Source organism: Gossypium raimondii, chromosome 1 (genome assembly GCF_025698545.1).
Source record: "Gossypium raimondii isolate GPD5lz chromosome 1, ASM2569854v1, whole genome shotgun sequence".
In the NCBI taxonomy this organism is placed as follows: Eukaryota; Viridiplantae; Streptophyta; class Magnoliopsida; order Malvales; family Malvaceae; genus Gossypium; species Gossypium raimondii.
In genome coordinates this window covers 51,810,495-51,828,415 of record NC_068565.1, presented here as the reverse complement: position 1 = coordinate 51,828,415, position 17,921 = coordinate 51,810,495, and the positions used below count along the sequence as shown (strand labels likewise).

General features: G+C 34.3%; 3 protein-coding genes across 6 annotated transcripts; 2 read left to right on the top strand and 1 right to left on the bottom strand.

The window, feature by feature from the left end:
• Positions 1–109: 109 nt before the first annotated feature.
• LOC105786527 (uncharacterized) lies at positions 110–8,132 on the bottom strand. 4 transcript variants are annotated; one of them, XM_052620935.1, is made up of 18 exons: positions 7,821–8,132; positions 7,109–7,244; positions 6,408–6,546; positions 5,863–6,014; positions 5,384–5,467; positions 5,240–5,302; positions 4,755–4,883; positions 4,428–4,643; positions 3,862–3,981; positions 3,387–3,436; positions 2,404–2,563; positions 2,174–2,311; positions 1,656–1,778; positions 1,468–1,566; positions 1,133–1,222; positions 931–1,015; positions 707–831; positions 110–530 (listed from the first exon to the last, which is right to left on the bottom strand). In XM_052620935.1, exons 2-18 carry the CDS (start codon positions 7,235–7,237, stop codon positions 432–434), a joined length of 2,001 nt encoding a protein of 666 aa, XP_052476895.1. In that variant the 5' UTR covers positions 7,238–7,244; positions 7,821–8,132; the 3' UTR covers positions 110–431. The 4 variants fall into 4 exon arrangements, with proteins under 4 accessions (XP_052476895.1, XP_052476894.1, XP_012468463.1 ...); XM_052620934.1 differs by having other exon boundaries at positions 707–840; positions 7,821–8,130; XM_012613009.2 differs by having other exon boundaries at positions 110–619; positions 7,821–8,129.
• A 741-nt stretch (positions 8,133–8,873) lies between these two features.
• LOC105786536 (OVARIAN TUMOR DOMAIN-containing deubiquitinating enzyme 3) lies at positions 8,874–13,281 on the top strand. Its single transcript, XM_012613020.2, has 8 exons — positions 8,874–9,013; positions 9,109–9,265; positions 9,357–9,444; positions 11,259–11,322; positions 11,709–11,814; positions 11,909–11,963; positions 12,121–12,174; positions 12,860–13,281. The coding sequence occupies exons 1-8, from the start codon at positions 8,992–8,994 to the stop codon at positions 12,995–12,997; spliced, it is 684 nt and encodes a 227-aa protein (XP_012468474.1). The 5' UTR covers positions 8,874–8,991; the 3' UTR covers positions 12,998–13,281.
• A 547-nt stretch (positions 13,282–13,828) lies between these two features.
• LOC105786533 (ataxin-3 homolog) lies at positions 13,829–17,314 on the top strand. The gene is made up of 2 exons (XM_012613017.2): positions 13,829–14,221; positions 16,446–17,314. The coding sequence occupies exons 1-2, from the start codon at positions 13,973–13,975 to the stop codon at positions 17,106–17,108; spliced, it is 912 nt and encodes a 303-aa protein (XP_012468471.1). The 5' UTR covers positions 13,829–13,972; the 3' UTR covers positions 17,109–17,314.
• Positions 17,315–17,921: the final 607 nt, after the last annotated feature.

Here is a 17,921-nt window from a genome sequence, read left to right as displayed (position 1 = left end):
TTAAAAAGAGTATCATACTCTGGATATCAAATGATATATTCTATACATTAGATAAATCTATTTCCTCACATTGAATCAAGCATAGTGTTAAAACCGGACTCAAAGGATCTCTAGATAAAGGGAAAAAATATTGATTAATTTAAATATTATCACTAATATACATACATGATTATCCTAATCCTAATGCTAATGCTAATGCTAATCCTCTAATCTAAACAACTATAAGAAAAATAGTTAACTATTCAACTAATGCACCACCTGGATCATGCAACTCAACAGCATGGCACAACACTATAAAGACTGACTAAAGAAGGGGATAGCTAATTACATACATGATATGATACAAACAACTCAATTATGCGCCTAATTCCTACCAAAATACACCTAGAAGCATTTAAAAACACAGGCTAAAGAAAAGCACATCGAACCATTCAGTACCTTGATCGGCTGCATAACAACCAGTTTGCTATATCCGTCACCTCCGTCGTGCTGAATTTGTATGCAGGTGGGCCTTGCTGTCCATCCTTATTCTATCAGCATACATGGGCAAGCGAATGATCTCGTTAATCTCGTTTAATAAGATTTCTTCTGTGATATTATCGTTTATACTTTGCATAACCTGTTCTTGCGTATGTAGATAGCTTTTAGTTACAGCAGTTGGGTAAGGAAAAAATTAACTATATGTCAAATTAGCAAAGAGACGTACCTTCCTGTAAGTATTAATATCATTGGGAGTTGACTTATCTGTCCTGATCCTCATATAGACCCACCCTTGTCGATCAGGATCCCAAGAACACTCGATAATCTTCCCAGAGAACGATGGAGGATGATCTGAAACCTCTGTGCAAAGCATTTCAGGAAATTAGCCTGAATAGGAGGTAATGATCTCAAATGAAGAAGAAAAGTAGAATAAACGTAAGTCACAGCAACCTCTGAATTCAACAGTATTCCCTTCCATCAACTTCTTTCTTCCCCGTTCATGGAGAAAAAGTTGTTCACGATCATCGCTTCCAATCTGTCGATACATAAAAGCTTTCAGTTCAAGGATGAATTGCTACGAAATTTTGAAGCCAAAATCACCCAGAATTTAAAACGTCAAAAAACTAATTCAAAGAAAAATGAGAAAAGCAACCTCAAATAGAAAGTCAACAGAGTTCAACTGAGCATATTTCCACTTCAAAAGACCTTCATGAGTGCGAGGTACATAAGGATCATCCCAACCCTGACAAAAAGAACCATTATTAACCACTAATGCCTAAAAACATAATGCCTTTCCTAAGAGAGCATGCATATGAGGCAACACAAAAGGCGCATGTAGTGTGTGAAACTGAGAAATGATAGATCGGGTGATTATATATGGTGGGTACTAAATTACCAAATGAAAGACCTTTATACATAACAGTAGGAGAAAAGTTGAATAAGTTCAAAAGGTTTGAGATCCATAATCCTATAACCCTCTTCAATCACCTGAAAAATAAGACCATCTGCCTCGTGAGAGAGCTTGGGGATAAACTCTTTCAAAACCTTATTTACAGTAGAAAGCAACCAAAAGTCCTTCCTCCGCACCTGACAAAAGATTTAAGCAAATTCTCAACCATTTATCACAAAGGTAGAAACAGAACAACATATTACACATTGGTGTTCATCAAACATACCCTGAAGGGTTCAAGGTCAAATCGGTAATAAGGATTCCTGCCCTGGTAAATGTTGTGGCGTTCATAATTTCGAGGCTCAATCACTTCTTTTTCCAGCATTTTCCATCGTTCATAGAACGGCCGCTGCACCAGTGTTGATCCGTTGGATTACTAGATATGCTTTATATTTTCTTTTTCTTTTTCAAATTTCATAGGGGAAAAATGGGGATAACATGATTCTGAAAATTAAAATGTCTCTAAATTGAATATGCTCTTAGATCTAAAATTAACATTCTAGAATCTCCAAAAGAAAAAGAAACTAGAAAAGCAACTGAAAATTAAGACTACTCATGACTAAAACATCTCTGACAAGCCGAACAACGAATTTTAAAATATAGTCCCCAGAAGTTCAGAGAAAAATAAGATAAAATATCTATATCACAAGCTATCAACTGAACGTCAGTCTCATAAGACAGGTAAAATGCCGGAGTGGACAAACAATTAAGAGAAAAATTGTATTAAAAATAAGGACAACCAACCTCTATAATAGGTTCATTGTTAAGAACCATCATATCATAGATGAGATATCTTCTCTCTTGCTTCCGTGAGTCTGGCAGGGTGTCAATTATCATTTCCCCATCAAGCAATGTCAAATGATGACTCATGCCACCTACACCCTTACAAGTGAAAAAAATGACAAAATAATAAGACTCACGAGACACTTAGATCCCAGAGTTTCACTTAAAAAAGAAGATACGCAAATACATACTTTATTGTGCCTGCATGGAAACCTCATCTGAACCCTTCGGATATTGAAACTTCTATCAATTAAGTAACATCCATCGATAGTTATTAACATCATATATCGTGTTCCATCTGCTTTCCAAGTGGCATAATAATAGCGTTGCCTTAAAAGTTGTAAATTGTCCCTGCAAACTCAAAAATAGAGAATTTTTATATAAAGATAAATATTCTGGTCAAAATAATTAGAAAAAGAACAAAATGTAAAAGAACACTAAATAGGACAAGCTCAACACTCACTTTTATACTGAAGGCAATAAGTAAGGAACGAACATTTGATGCTGATAATTAAACTCTTTTGGGAGACAAAACAGAGAAATGGAAGACATTCTTGCTTTTTCTACTAATTTAATAGCAACCATACAGTTTTATAACTACATCATTTCCATATCCTATATCTAGTACCATGGTTCGTTTTTCATGCATGCTTCAAGACCCGTTTCTGAGCCAGGGTCACACCTTCAAACAAATTTTAACCCGATTTTTCATCACTAATATTTTGTACTTGAAATAGACATCATATATATTCTAAATGTCACCAAGAACCAAGCTCATCCCATGAGAATGGAAAAGGAGAAATGATCAATGCGTCACTATAAAGCCTTAGGAAACTGGAAGTATTTTGAGAACTGAGAAAAAAATTTATTTAAAATATAAATTTGTACTCTAAAGTTATATCCATTGCCCAACAAAATTTCTGAAAATTTTTGAATACATATTTTAGAACTTTAACATACAGCATGGCCAATTGCAATCTCAAGGCATTTTAGTCTCTACTAGCTTAACAAGGAAAATTGCTGCATTAGTAAGAAAATAACTTAAAGGCCTACCACAGTTCTCAGAGATAATGTGCTAATTTCAACAAAATGAAGAACCAAAAACCAGAATACATGTAAACTGGCTATACAAGAAGAACTGAGAAAAAAGAACAAAAAAAAACATATAAAGGACCTGTTCAGCGAAACTGGATGTGATCCCGGGAACTGTGCATGCCCTCTAACCTGGTTTCAAAAAATGGCCATACCAGAGCTCGTATTAGATTAAAACTGTAATGAATTATACGCAAACTAAAGAATTAACTTTTAGCCAAAAAAATGTAAATAATTAATTGGATAAAAGGTGTACAAGTTTTCAATAGTAGTAGTTTTATAAATGAGAGAAGTTCTCCTAATTTTATAATTAAGAGAAAATATTCTTATAGTCTTCAAATATAATATACATTAAAACAGCCAGTTCAACAAATTCAAAGACTATTAACTTATCACTAAATAATCCTCCACAAAATTTCCAAAGCTACAGTCAAGAAGCAAAGTGAATAAAAAAAGCTATGTCCTGATGAAAACATTCCGTCTCCAAATCTCAGTCTTGACCATGCGAATAAGTAGCTAAAGGAAAAAGAAAAAGAATCTGCTTTCAAAGTGCATACCCCAGTATTTAACTTCAATTGTTGATAGCAGAATTGCCTCATTTGTACCTGCTGGTCATGAGGTATTTCATCACCCAAAACGTCATCATTTGTCAACATTACATCAGTTTCATGATTCTCCTGAAATGACAAAAGACATATTAAAGCTGAAATCAAAAGAAAAGACTTGTACAGAATCTTGAGCAAAATTGAAACATCACCAATGAAACTAGAAGAAACATAAACAGTATACCTCAGTGTCAATTAGTAACAACTTAATGAAAAAGCTTAAAATAATTTGTAAGACCTTTATAACACAAAGCTTAATATACATGGTGAAGAAGAAAAGGCAGGCTGGCCATCAGCAAAGATTACTGTTATAATCAAAGAAGACAAACCCATTCATAATATTTATAATAAATAGGTTATTTTGTGCTGAAGAGTCAATATCTTACACTTACCAAATGGAAAAGAGGAAATGGTACTATGAAGCTTTTGCTAATAATAGGTTTCATTTGTTCTGATGCCCTTATTAAAGTTAAATAAAAAAAAAAGAGAAATTAAGAATACTGCATGGTTGTCCATACAGGTAATGCAGTTGGAGCTCCATCATCATCATCATCATCATCATCATCTACAGCTGCTTCACCGTTGAGATCAAGATCAGAAGATCTTTTCCACTCAGGAGTTGGAGGGCAGACAAGAGATTCTGGTCTTCTTTCATGATAAAATGCATACAGGGCATCAATATAGTCTGGTTTATATATTCCTGGTGGGCGTGCCTCAGAAAAAAATTTTATTGCCTGCAGAAAAGGTTAAACAAAAATAGTAAATAGTATTCCATTGTGAATACCTAAAACAGATACCGGAAAAGACTAAAAAAAATACCACCACCAACAACAAAAATTACTGACCTGAGTAACAGACATTGGCTGTGTTCGCATGAGATAGTGAATAATCATGTAGCCAGTGCGGTTATGACCATGAGTACAATGGACAAGAATATATTTATTTGATTTCTGACGTAGGAGAAATTGTGACACCTGGTAAACAAGTTACATGGAAGTTTTAGTAAATTGGTCACAACACACAAGGAGCAAGTAGCTCACATCATGCCACATGTGGATCAGCAACCGTACTACATGAATGAGAAGAAGTGGGGATGCATTACCGATTATGACATAAGTTCTAATTTATGTTTGTGATTACAACATAGTAGTTTCCTGCTTTTAGCATAACATGGAAATTAGTGACCAGCCACAAAATTGGTTGTCAATTGATAAATGCATCATGGGAGTTGGGACTAAATCTATCACAGAAATCACATTTTAAGAAGAGATGAAGGCAGTGATTCTAGTAGATTCTGGAAACGATAGACAAATATCATAGCAAAAAGTACCTCATAAACAAAGGTATTTACAGACGCATTCTCAGGTACAGCATCCCTTCCCCTACATTGTATCTAGAACACAAAAATAAAAAATTAAGCCAAGGCCGAAAGAAGTAAGAGAAGCATTAAACCATACTCTAATACTTTGCTCACCTTTACATGCTTAATGCCTTTTTTCTTCAGGTCTGTAGTTTGATAGTAACGAGAAGTGTTCGTCAAATCAATCACCAAACCAAGCTGAAAGCAGGCATAACAGATAAGGTATTGTTTTCAAATTAACAATCTCATTTTAGAAGTCTTATCCAGCACAAACTGATAACTAACTTATGTTGGGTGACATGCACAAAAGCTTAGGCTCAAGTCCTTCAAACAGACACTTCTAACAAAATCTTGAATGGTATAGACATGCCCACCACCTAACTTTGTATAATCACCTTAGCCCCTATATGCTGTCATTTCTATAGTCAGAAAGACCCAGCATTTATGAGGATTTGTGCTCTTTCACAAGGATTTTGACATGCCATTTACATGTTTAAGATGATGATAGAAGAGATCAGCTTTGCATTCATGGGAGAATCGACAAGGTCTTATCAATGCAAAATATGAAAAGAAATGTGATGCTTTATACATACCTTTCTTCCTGAAACTTCTTGCTTATGAACCGCTTGTTTAAAAGAGTATCTTTTACCAGGAGGAACACAGTCATTATAAGATTCACCAAGTGGAACCTTCGAAGGAATGATGCAGCCTATTTCCTTACCAACCGCAGGACAATCCAACCAACCTGCAAATTATTTGAAAATAGGAAAAAAAGATGCACGATGGTTTAAGCAACAAGACATATTTGAAAGTTAAATAAATCAATCAAAATCAACATCTTAAGCACAAAAATGAAACAAGAAACAATTTCAAATACATTTGATTACATTTTACTGATGACACCAACATCATAATGACTGTCTAAAGGGCTGAAATCATCAGCTTTAAACGATGTATCCATAAAATTTTTCCATTGACCATTGACATAATAGATACCATTGTGGTAATTCGGTTACACATAAATAAAAATCATTATGAACTACAAAATTGGGGCAATAGAACACCAATGATTTTAACATACATTGACAACAGCCACAAAAGCTAAAAAGAATCTACTGTGCAATGTCAGGGATCTTACCAGGAGGGATCCTGCTTTTATCATAAAATGTTGAGTTCCTATTTTGATAGAAGTGATCATATATAACAGGCTGAGAGATATGTACTGGCCGGTCATCTGGTCGGTCACTTCTCAATCTCTTCCGTCTCTCTTCGCGTTCCTAACAGAAGCAAATTCCATTACCATGCAAGGATGAACAGTGATCCACAAACATGAAGACTATGAACTTTTGCAAAGAGTAAACAAAAACAAGACAGCATAACATGATATGCTTAACCTATAAGAGTGTAATGAATAAGAAAAAAATTGGGAAAGGAATCTGCATGTTGATTAACAATCGAAGTTAAAAAGACACTGATTTTTCATAAATGCGAGTAGGATTGTGGAATTGTTCACAATTCCTCTACAAATATAAGAACATCTACACAAGAGCATCATTTTACAGTGTAATGAATATACAAACAAAACCTCAGTTCTCCATGTTATCTTGTCAATAAGTACCTATTACCTATGAAATCAACATCTATGCAAACAACTTCAATACTTCGTAATAGCTACAGCACTACCTCACTCTATCCCTCAATGCCTGGAACATCTCATTCTCACGGAATTACACATATACATACATAAAAGCCAGAAACTATTTCCAATCAAAGATAGATGTGAAGAGAAACTAAATGCATTCTTTAAGAGAAAACCAGAGGAGAAATTTTGAGAAGTACCCGCCGTGAAATTTCAACTGCAGATTCTACATGCTCTTCTGGAGCAGAGTAGTGTTCTATATGTGTTTCATATGGATCTTCATCATCTTCAGGTAATGGGGAAGCATTTAGGTCCATACCAACAATCATTCCGCATCTGCAAAACACAATGCACTTATAGCCTATATCAAGAGGTGAATAAAATGAAACGTATATGTATATATATGTATGTATAAGCAGAAAATTCTTAATCAATACTAAATCATAACAAATACTAATATGTAATCAGTTAACACTATATCATCACAAATACAACAGCTAGCTCATTCCGAGTAAATAAATTCATCAAAGTAAAAGTTAAAACTAAATCATAACAAATATTAACAAATTAACACTATAACATCACAAATACAACAGCTAGCTCACTCCGAGTAAATAAATTCATTAAATTAAACGCAAAATCATAACAAATACTAATCTCTAATCAATTAACAATATATCATCATAAATACAACCGCTAGCTCACTCAGAGTAAAATAAATTCATCAAATTAAAAGCAGAATTCTACCTAACCTGCTCGACGTCTAGCTGATAAGCTAACTAAACTAATAATTCGAAAAATCCTAACCAACAAAAAACTATACGAAATCTTTTTGGCAGCAAAATCGAAACAGTTGAGTCCGTTGACGAACCAAAAAAAGAACAGAAAAACTGAAATTAAGTTCAAACTCACCAAAAACATGAAATCCACGACGAAACTAAAGTAAAATGACGATCCACTACGCCGTTGAAAGCCGCCAAAAAAATAAGCTGATTTTCTTTTTCCTCTCTTTTCCGTTACCTGTCGTTAATCCGATAAACACACACAAAAAACAAACCTTGCTCAAAGCTGTACGAGGCCTTAAGATGGTGAGTTTCAGTGACAGTTTCCCTTTTGAAACCCTAGAGAGAGAAAGTTGTTGGAGGTTTTTTTTTTTTCGTAGAACAGGAGAGACATAGTAGTGAAGGAGAAAAAGGAAGTTAATATATCATACTCTCCCACCAATGTCAGTAGAGAGAGAAAATAGTGAGAAACGTGAAGATTTGGACCGTAGCCGAAATCAATTAAATAGTATCATCAATAATATTTAAATCAGACTAGTTGTATTTAGAATCGGTTAGAGTATCACTGAGAATAATATCGAATTAATCAATTATTAATCAATACGGATTATTTGAATTAGTTAAAATATTAATTATCTTAGTAGTTAAATTATTTTTATGATTTTTGATCGAACCAATTGATGTGATAATAAGTTAGTGATTTAATTTATATTTTTAAATTTGAAAAGTATAAAAATTAAATTTCATAATATAAAAACAAGAGATTAAATTTTAAATGTACGAAGTATATAGAGATTTAAAATATATTTTAACCTTAAAATTAGAGGTGTTCATAATGAGTATTATATTAACATATTTTTGTTTACCCAAACTTCCTGCAAAATATAATTTAAAATTTTACTTAAATTCACTCATAATTAATAAAATATTTATATTCTTTTAAATTTAATATTTAATATTTTTCATTTATTAAAATTTTATAAATAATTATCTCAACATTTCTTTAATATTTATATTATATAAATTTAAATCTTATGAGTTATAAATGATATAATATATATAAATAACTTTATATATATTATTACAAATATAAAAAAAATAAGTGGATTCGAACTCAAACCCGGTCATGTTTTAAAAGATTTATTTTTTATCCAAATTCATTTTTAAAATATAATAAAGCACATGAACAGGTTCTAGTATATATAAAACATTGGTTCGGCCCAACAATACCACTGGTTCTTATCCAATTTCCTTCTTCCTCCCACTTCAGGGACAGCGTCTTTGTGTTAAGTGCTTGTTCAATGGCCAACAAGCTTTGCAATGGTATTCTTAAACTTGGGGTCTTTCGTTTTTTTTTCCCTACTTTTGGTATCAATCTCAAACAAATTACCATTTTTTTCTTCTTTTGAAATAAGCAGAGACCATTTTGGAGCAACTCGGGCATGGAACTGCAAAATTCGAGCTTGTTTCTTCCCCTGTTTCTTCTATTTCAATTCCAAGCCTCTCTCCCTCATTGTCCACAACTTTCCCAGCAGATAACAGTCATCGATTCTTCGCTAGAATTGGAGCATCTTTGTAAAGCTCTTATTATTACTACTATTATTATAATAATAAAATTTGCCTACATTTCGCATTGTCTGTAACCCCAAATTTTAATTTTTGATAGGGGAGGTGGGTCGGCAGCAACGAAGAAAGTTGAGCAGTATTCAGTTCACAAAGTTACTGGGGATGGTCGATGCCTATTTCGAGCACTGGTAACATTTCATCTTTGTTTCTATATAGAGTAGCTTTTAATTTGATTTGTTTGCTTGGTTAATGTATTGCAGTACAATTAGATCTGTCAATTGAGTGGATTTTTTCAGTTGAACTAATTTCGGGTTCGTGTCATTTCGGCTTCAACTTGTTATGGGTTCGAATTCAGGTTGTTTCGAGTTGAGCTCATTCAGGTTTGAAGCTTAGTTTTTTGGGTTAGGACATTACGAGTTGGGATCATTTCGAGTTATGGTATCTTGGGTTCAGGTTGCTTTTGGTTTGAGCCAATTCGAGTGGAAGAAGCCGATGGTTAAGGATGGTACTTGGTAACTGTGGATGATGTTGGTTGACATTGATCATCATCCATTGGGATGATGTTTGTTGAAGATTCTTCAACTTCGTTTCTCTATAGGGTAGCTGTTAATTTGATTTGTTTGCATGGTGAATTCATTGCAGTACAATTAGCCCTGTCAATTGAGTGGATTATTTTTGGATTAATTTCGGGTTTGGGTAATTTTTACTTCAACTTAAGGGTTTGAATTCGGGTTGTTTTGAGTTGAGCTCATTTAGGTTTGAAGTTTAGTTTTTTGGGGTTAGGATATTACAAGTTGGGGTCATTTCGAGTTTAGGTTGCTTTTGGTTTGAGCCAATTCGAGTAGAAGAACCCAATGGTTGAAATTGGCACTTGGTAGCCGTGGATGATGTTGGTTGACATTGACAATCATCCATTGGGATCATTTTCAAGTTATGATGTTGGGTAGCAGGTTGGATCAGGTAGTGTGGCTTGTGTGTCATTTTGGGTTTTAAAATTTCTGGATTATTTCAGTTGGATCAATTCCAAATTTGGTTTAATTTCAGATTCAAGTAACTTCAGTTTCAGTTTGTTATGGGTTCAAAATCGGATTGTTTTGGGTTTAGGTCATTCAAGTTTGGAGCTTAGTTTTTTGGGTTAGGACATTACAGGTTGGTATCATTTTGAGTTATGGTATTTTTTGGTTCAGGTTGCTTCTGGTTTGAGCCAATTCGGGTAACTTTGGATGATGTTGGTTGACATTGACAGTCATCCATTCGGATAATGAATGTTCTTTTTTACAAGATTCAAAGGTGTTAGATGTCTTGCTGTGATACTGAGTCTATTAGGGTAACTCAAGGTAAAAGTACTATGGAGGCCCTTGTATTGCATTTTGCCCATTCTATTTAGAAAATGAGCAAATTAGTCCTTGTATTTTAGACCAAAGAGCAAATTGGTCCTTCTGTTAAAAATTTCATCCATTTCCACTATTAAAAACTGATCCTTGTACATTGACATGAGGTACATGTGGTACACCATGTGTAATTGTTTGGTTATTCCGACAGCTACTCCAGTTTTTAACAGTAAAAATGGATGAAATTTTTAAACAGAAAGGATTAATATGCTCTTTGATTAATATGCAAGGACTAATTTTCTCCTTTTTTGAGTAAATGAGACAAAATGCTATTTGACTCCTAGTACAGGAGCTTCTAAGATACTTTTACCGGTAACTTAATAGAAACCTCTCTGTCTAAGTTCTTACATTATCAGATACATTTTTGCTATTTGTCTATGATTATATGAATAACATAAATAGTATGACACTACCTGATTTTACGAGGAGCATTTACGAGGTACAAGTCAACGAGGAGTGATGTGTCAACTAAGGCAGATACACCTCCGATATAAGTACCTGTAACACACTTTTAAGCATATGTTACTGAATCCTCAAACCTTTGAAATCCTTGCAGTCTAGTGTTCTCCGCTGTAATGGCTCGTGTACTAATTGTGAACGATGTGAATCAGGTCAAAGGGATGGCTTTCAACAAGGGTATTGCTTTAAGGCCCAAGGAAGAGAGAGATGATGCCGGTATGATTCTATTGTTTCATAACCATCCACTATAGCTGAATTTGCACATACCATCTTTCTTTCTTTTCTTTTGGCAGTTTCAAGTATTGAGCTTGCGTACTTGGCTCGATCCATGATCTCAAATCATGGAATATAGGATAGGATTAATAGTTGATCCTGGAGAAAATTTTACTCGTGTTTAGTCTTTTTTGGCCCTTCTTCCCCACTTTTTTCCAAGTACAAAGCAAGGGCTTATTCTCGAGTTTATTAGTTCAAGAATCTCTGAGAAACCTAAAGCATCGGCTGATTATATGTTCTGTTTATTTATTAGCAAGTTTTTAGTAACTCCGTTTGTAGGCTTCAAACCTTTTAGGTACATTACTAAACTCCGAATCATATCAATGCAGATGAATTACGAATGGCTGTCAAAGAGATTTTATGTGACAGTGCTAAAGACCGGCAGCAGTACGAAGAGGCTTTGATTGCCATTACGGTTGAAGAATCTTTGAAACGGTTAGTCTCTAATCTTACGGATGATTCATGGAATCTCTACTATTTTCGATTGATTCCTTAACATATCCTTGCGATGAAAATACATCTTCTGCAGTTACTGCCAACGCATTCAACGGCCTGACTTTTGGGGAGGTGAATCGGAGCTCCTGGTTAGTGTTCTTTCAATGCATACTTATTAGACACTGAGTCATTAATGGGTTTGCAGGAAATTCATCTGCCGTTTTCTCTTTGCACATATTTGCAGCAGTCTTTTGTCACTTTTTTGTTGAAACAATTACGATGATTAATGGCCATAAACTTTCCCAGGTGCTTTCAAGATTGTGTGGTCAGCCAATAGTTGTTTATATCCCCGAGCATGAGGTATGTTCGTCTCTTGGCTTGTTCATTGAAAATTTAGGCTGGTTTTGAATATGGTCTCCCCTGTTTTGGTAAAAGTACCATGGAGACACTTGTACTAGAAATTGAATTGCATTTTGCTCCCTCTACTCAAAAACTGGGCAAATTAGTCCCTGTACGTTAGATTAAATAGCAGACTGGTCCTTCTGTTAGATTAAATAGCATCTATTTTTACTATTAAAAATTGGTTCCTATATGCCAGCATGAGGTACACGTGATATGTCACGTGTGACTGTCGATTATTTCGTCAGCCAAGCTGATTTTTAAGAGCAAAAATGGGTGAAATTTTTAACAAAAATGAGCAGTTTGCTCATTAATCTAGTGTACAGGGACTGATTTACCCATTTTTTGAGTAAAGGGGGCAAAGTATAGTCCAACTCTTAATATAGAGGCCTCCATGGTATTTTTACCCCCTATTTGTGTTAAGCTGTGCACGCTAGCACCTATATTTCAAGTTTCATTTATGAATGAGTGCCGGGGTTCGATTTGTCTATACATTCACTGCAACCAATGTTATAAATTCCAAGGTTGCTTCATGCATCTATAAATGAAAATGAAACATTGCTCGAGCCAATGTGTGCACTTGAATAGTTTTTATCCTCCTAGTTTGATGCTTGCATTAATTTGTTTGATGTTTCGTATATTGCAGCATAGAAAGGGTGGATGGGGCTTTATTCCCATTGCGGAATACGGATCTGAGTTCCGCAAGGGCTTCGGAAAAGGAAAACCCAAGAAAGTCGTAAGGCTACTTTACAGCGGCCGAAACCATTACGACCTACTCGTTTGAGAGTATCGTATCCACTCCAAATCGATGGATTGAAACGCTGAATTCCGCCCATTTTTTGTAAGATTTACTAATGGATTTTAGCCAGTTGATCCTCCTACATATCTTTTTACAGGCAGGAAGATTATGTTTGAACATTGAATGGATGAGTTTATAACTAAAGCTTAGATCTTTCAAGTAAATGCATGCCGGAGTTGTATTTGATTCAATCTGATCCAATCCGATCTGATTGATTATTTTATTTTTCATATATTTGATAATAATACTTGGAGTCAAAATTGGTTTAATTATGGTTTTAATCTGTTTACTATGTTTAAATTTTGGATATAACCTTTTAATTTGATCATTCTACTCGAAATGCTTCATGAAATACTTTTAAAACAGCATTAAATTTCTGAACTATTTAAAATTTTTACTTAAGTAATTAGGTTATTAAGTTTTTTTTAAGCTCGCTCGTGAGCTCTAAGGATGATTTAACAATCAATACAGTAGATTGGTACCTATCAATGAGTAGAATAACATATTTTATACTCAAATAGATTTAAATAATTTAGTGATTATTTTATAATTTTTTAAAATTAAGTGACTAAAATATAAATTTATTAATAGTTTAATGATTTGGGGTAGTTACTCTTGTTTTTATCTTCACGAAACGACAAAAACTAAAACCCCAGAAGGGAAAGTAAACGACGGTTTACACGTGGGAATATATCCTTTACACGTGGTGAGTTTCCCCTAAATGCCAAGCCAAGCCAAGCCAAAAAAATCCCTTAATTCGAGAAAAAGTAAATATACTAATAAATTATAATAAATATTTTTCCTCTTTTTTCTTTATTTCATCATCTTCTTCGTACTTCCATTGCTTTAAGCCATAAATTAAAAAATAATTCAAAAAATATCAACAAATAAGGGTTTCCCTTTAAGGAATTTTGTTTTATTATTTAATTCCAACTGAGTGGTTTTTGTGGGTAGTGGGCAATGGAAGGAGCAAGCAATGGCGGTATGTTGTACCACGAGGTACAAGAGTCGAAGCTGTGTGCCGTCCATTGCGTCAACACGGTGTTACAAGGACCTTTCTTCTCTGAAATCGATTTAGCGGCTTTAGCCTCCGATCTCGACTCCAAAGAGCGCCAGATGATGCTTCAAGGAACCACCACCGCCGCCGCCGGTGATTTCCTCTCTGAGGAATCCCACAATGTCTCTCTCGGTGGCGATTTTAGCATCCAGGTTTGCTCTTGTTTCTGTGATTGGATAAAATCTAGATCTAAGTGCCTAAATTTGGTTCCTTTGTTGAAAGATCGAATAACAAAATAATTCGAATGGGCTTTACCCTGCTAATATCAGATTGAGTTGAAAGTTAAGTTCTTTTGGAGTATTGAGTGATTAGGGTTAGCAAGTTTGGGAACTGAATTGTTAGATTAGGCCATGAATAACTTGAATATTTGATATAGTGCCTTATTGAATGGTTGCACCAAGAGGTGTAAACCCAAAATGCCTGTTACTTTTCTATTATGTTTTAGAGTAGCTAATTTTGTCTTAATCTTATACTTGGGAGTAAGTTTATTGCAGCCTGTGTTGGTTGCATTGATAGGTTCGATCGGATTCATTTTGGGTAAAATCATATTAGGAAACATTCCCCAGAAAGATCATATGATGAGAGTACAATTCTTGCGCATGCAGGGCATATATGCATCTTCGTATCATTCATTATCGAGTCCATTTGTTACGTAGATATAATTGCTGAAAATGCTAATCAAAACATCCTTTCGTGTTTGGCTTTTTCATAGAATTCCTTCTTGACTTTTGTTAAATAATACATCATGATCGGTGATGATATCATCAACTTCATGGTTATGATTGTTTCACTAAGAGCTGTAAACCTAAACTGCCTGTGTACTTTCATTATGTATTGAAGAAGCTAATTTTATCTTAAAGAAGCACCAAAGAATGGAAATCATATTGCAATTTATATGATACTATACGACTACGTGTTTCACTTGGAGCAAATTTGTTGTAGCCTTAGTTGACAGCATTGATATGTTTGATCTAGTTGGTTTTTGGTCATATCATATTAGCGAAAATTTCTTAGAAAGATCGTATGAGTAGAGTAGAATTCATGTGTGCAATGTGTGTAAAACTTGGAAATCTACGTGTATATGTGGGATATGCATGCATCTTCATTTCACTCCATTGTAGAATCAATTTGGTTATGTAGATATAATGGCTGGAAATGCTAATCAAAATATTATCCATGCATGTGTGGCTTTTCGATATAAGCCCAAATGGTTTCTTTGTAGTGTCCTTTGTAGTTTAGAAAGCAACACGTAGGTTTCCAGAAAAGGCAGTAAGCATGCATGTAAACTGTTGAAGCTATATATTCAATGTTCGATGCTTAAATACTCTTATCCCAAGAATAATAAATAATGACAACAAGCATCTTTAGAATTCTTTTTCATAGTGAAATAAATGCATGAGAATCTTGACATGTATTATTTCTGGCATATTAGGATTCAGTTATAGATGTTGGTGGTTTGTGTAATTATAAAAGGAAGTAATGTAGGATAAGGCGTTATGGTTGACATTTTGTTACGTTAATTCCCTCTATGGTATCATCAATCTTAGGTTTGGTTTTATATACAAATGCTTTGTTATGTATATATACCATGCATTGGATATGTGAATATATCATGTGTTAGGACTTATGATTCCATTTATAGATATCTCAAGAATAGCACTAGCAAAGTCAAACAATAAATGCTATTGGCTTCTTTACCAATAAGGAAGCTAGGAAGGTTCGGTCAGGGGCAAATCCAGGGGGGGCTGGCAGGGCCTCGTCCCCCTAAAATGAAAAATTTTCTATTTAGGCCCTTTAAGATTTTTAAAATTTTAAATTAGTAAAGGTAAAATTGCACTTTGCCCCCCTAAAAATAATAAAATTTTGATTTAATTCTTTAAAAATTATAAAAATATAAGCTATTTAAATGGTGAGATTGCATTTTTACTATCGTAAAAATTATAATATAATTTTGCCCCCCAAAAAAAAAAGAATTTCTAGCTTCGCCCCTGGGTTTGATGGACCATTACTCACCTTAGGGTATTAGTTATTGGCATGGTTTTGCTTTGTACTTTGTTTTATAGATCAAGACCGTTCAGTGGCCTTTCATGCGTGCACAGATATGATTATCGATTAAATAATCTTATTATATGCAGGGTGACCATGATTTGGCACATAGAACTCAGTTAAGGTATCTTATCACCGTTGCTTATGCTTTCGTTTTATCCCTCCCACGTACACACACAAAAAGAACATTCTTTTTCATCCCCTATTTAGTAACGAAAGGAATCATTTTGTTTCCTGTTTGTTGTTCAGACAAGTGCATATATATGTCTGTTATATTTTCGAGATGACTAGCTTATAACATCTATGGCATTGTCTGATAATATCTGTTAGGTTTTGGAAAAAGCTTTGGAAGTCTGGGATTTGCAAGTTATTCCCCTTGATTGCCCCGTTGCGGAGCCTGCTCAAATTGATCCTGAGCTGGAAAATGCATTCATTTGTCATCTCCACGATCATTGGTTTTGCATCCGGAAAGTCAATGGAGAATGGTATAATTTTGACAGTCTTTATGCAGCCCCGCAACACTTCTCGAAGTTTTATCTCTCGGCCTATCTGGACTCCTTGAAAGGATCTGGCTGGAGCATTTTCCTGGTGAGGGGAAACTTTCCGAAAGAATGCCCCATTTCTTCCTCTGAAGCCTCAAATGGTTACGGGCAGTGGCTATCCCCTGAGGACGCTGAAAGGATAACTAAATCATGCAACTTAACACAAGCTCCTCCTCAAAGAAACAATATGTCTCAACAACAACATACCGAGCGGTTGCCTTCATTGGCCGAGACTGACCTGCAAATGCTTTCAGATATGGAAGATGAAGACTTGAGGGCTGCAATCGCCGCTAGTTTGATGGATTCTTCTCCAGCCACGGCCAGCGGTGAGTCCAGCATCCCTAAAACTGAAATCGCCGCTAGTTTGATGGATTCTTCTCCAGCCACGGCCAGTGGTGAGTCCAGCATCCCTAAAACTGAAAATAAAGATATATCTGAAAAAACAGCATAAGAAGAAATTATATATATTATGCTGTGCAAGTGACAAAAATCCATGTCAGATTTTCGATGTTTTGAACCGACATTTTTGGCTCGAGGTTGTTGCATTGTCGCAGTATATACATTCATTACACGGTTTTCTAGTCAAAATTTAACACTGTAGGAAGGTACTTTTGTTTAGATATGTCGTAATTTTGCTGATATATAGTTTTTAGACCATCTCTGCTTCATAATTCTTTTTAGTTTCTTTCGGGTGCCACCGTTGATTTCATCTGGAGATGGTAATCGGGCCGGGTGGTTTACCCGGCATACTCTCTATATAGCCGAACTACGGTCCAATCTGAAATTAAATATTAATTTATTTGCCTCAAAAAATGAAAGCTATATTGGATTTTGACCCAATATGTCATAATTTTAAAATTTTTAAATATTTTTATCAAAAAAAAATAATTTTCTATGTTTTTGTAATGATACTATTAAGGGTAAATTAATTGGTAGTCTCTTAATTCTGGATTTTTTACTAAAAAATACAAAATGGATATCAATTATGGTTTTTTAGTTGCTTAAAAATGGTCACTTAATGTTGTTTTATTTTGTCACCTAATTATTTTAAGTTTTTTATTTTTACATTAGTCAGTTGGTAATTAAAAAATATATAATTAATTATTTTATAATTTTTATAGTTGAATAATTAAAAATTCATAATTGGATGATTACACTATTAATTATTTTTTAAGTATAATTAAGTTAGAATAAATATTAATATAAATTTTATTATCATATGTATTTAAACTAGTATTATGAAAAAAAAAAAAAGGCCATTTCT

What these genes read in the sequence shown, in the direction of transcription:
- LOC105786527 (XM_012613008.2), bottom strand. Translation starts at nt 7,237, where the DNA reads ATGATTGTTGGTATGGACCTAAATGCTTCCCCATTACCTGAAGATGAT. An exon ending in GAGCTCCAACTGCATTACCT is followed by an intron (nt 3,982 to 4,427) that starts GTATGGACAACC and finishes TTGTCATTTCAG; the next exon opens with GAGAATCATGAAACTGATGT. An exon ending in AATTGAAGTTAAATACTGGG is followed by an intron (nt 3,437 to 3,861) that starts GTATGCACTTTG and finishes TTTTGAAACCAG; the next exon opens with GTTAGAGGGCATGCACAGTT.
- LOC105786533 (XM_012613017.2), top strand. Translation starts at nt 13,973, where the DNA reads ATGGAAGGAGCAAGCAATGGCGGTATGTTGTACCACGAGGTACAAGAG. An exon ending in GTGGCGATTTTAGCATCCAG is followed by an intron (nt 14,222 to 16,445) that starts GTTTGCTCTTGT and finishes AATATCTGTTAG; the next exon opens with GTTTTGGAAAAAGCTTTGGA.
- LOC105786536 (XM_012613020.2), top strand. Translation starts at nt 8,992, where the DNA reads ATGGCCAACAAGCTTTGCAATG. An exon ending in GGAAGAGAGAGATGATGCCG is followed by an intron (nt 11,323 to 11,708) that starts GTATGATTCTAT and finishes ATATCAATGCAG; the next exon opens with ATGAATTACGAATGGCTGTC. An exon ending in TTTATATCCCCGAGCATGAG is followed by an intron (nt 12,175 to 12,859) that starts GTATGTTCGTCT and finishes CGTATATTGCAG; the next exon opens with CATAGAAAGGGTGGATGGGG.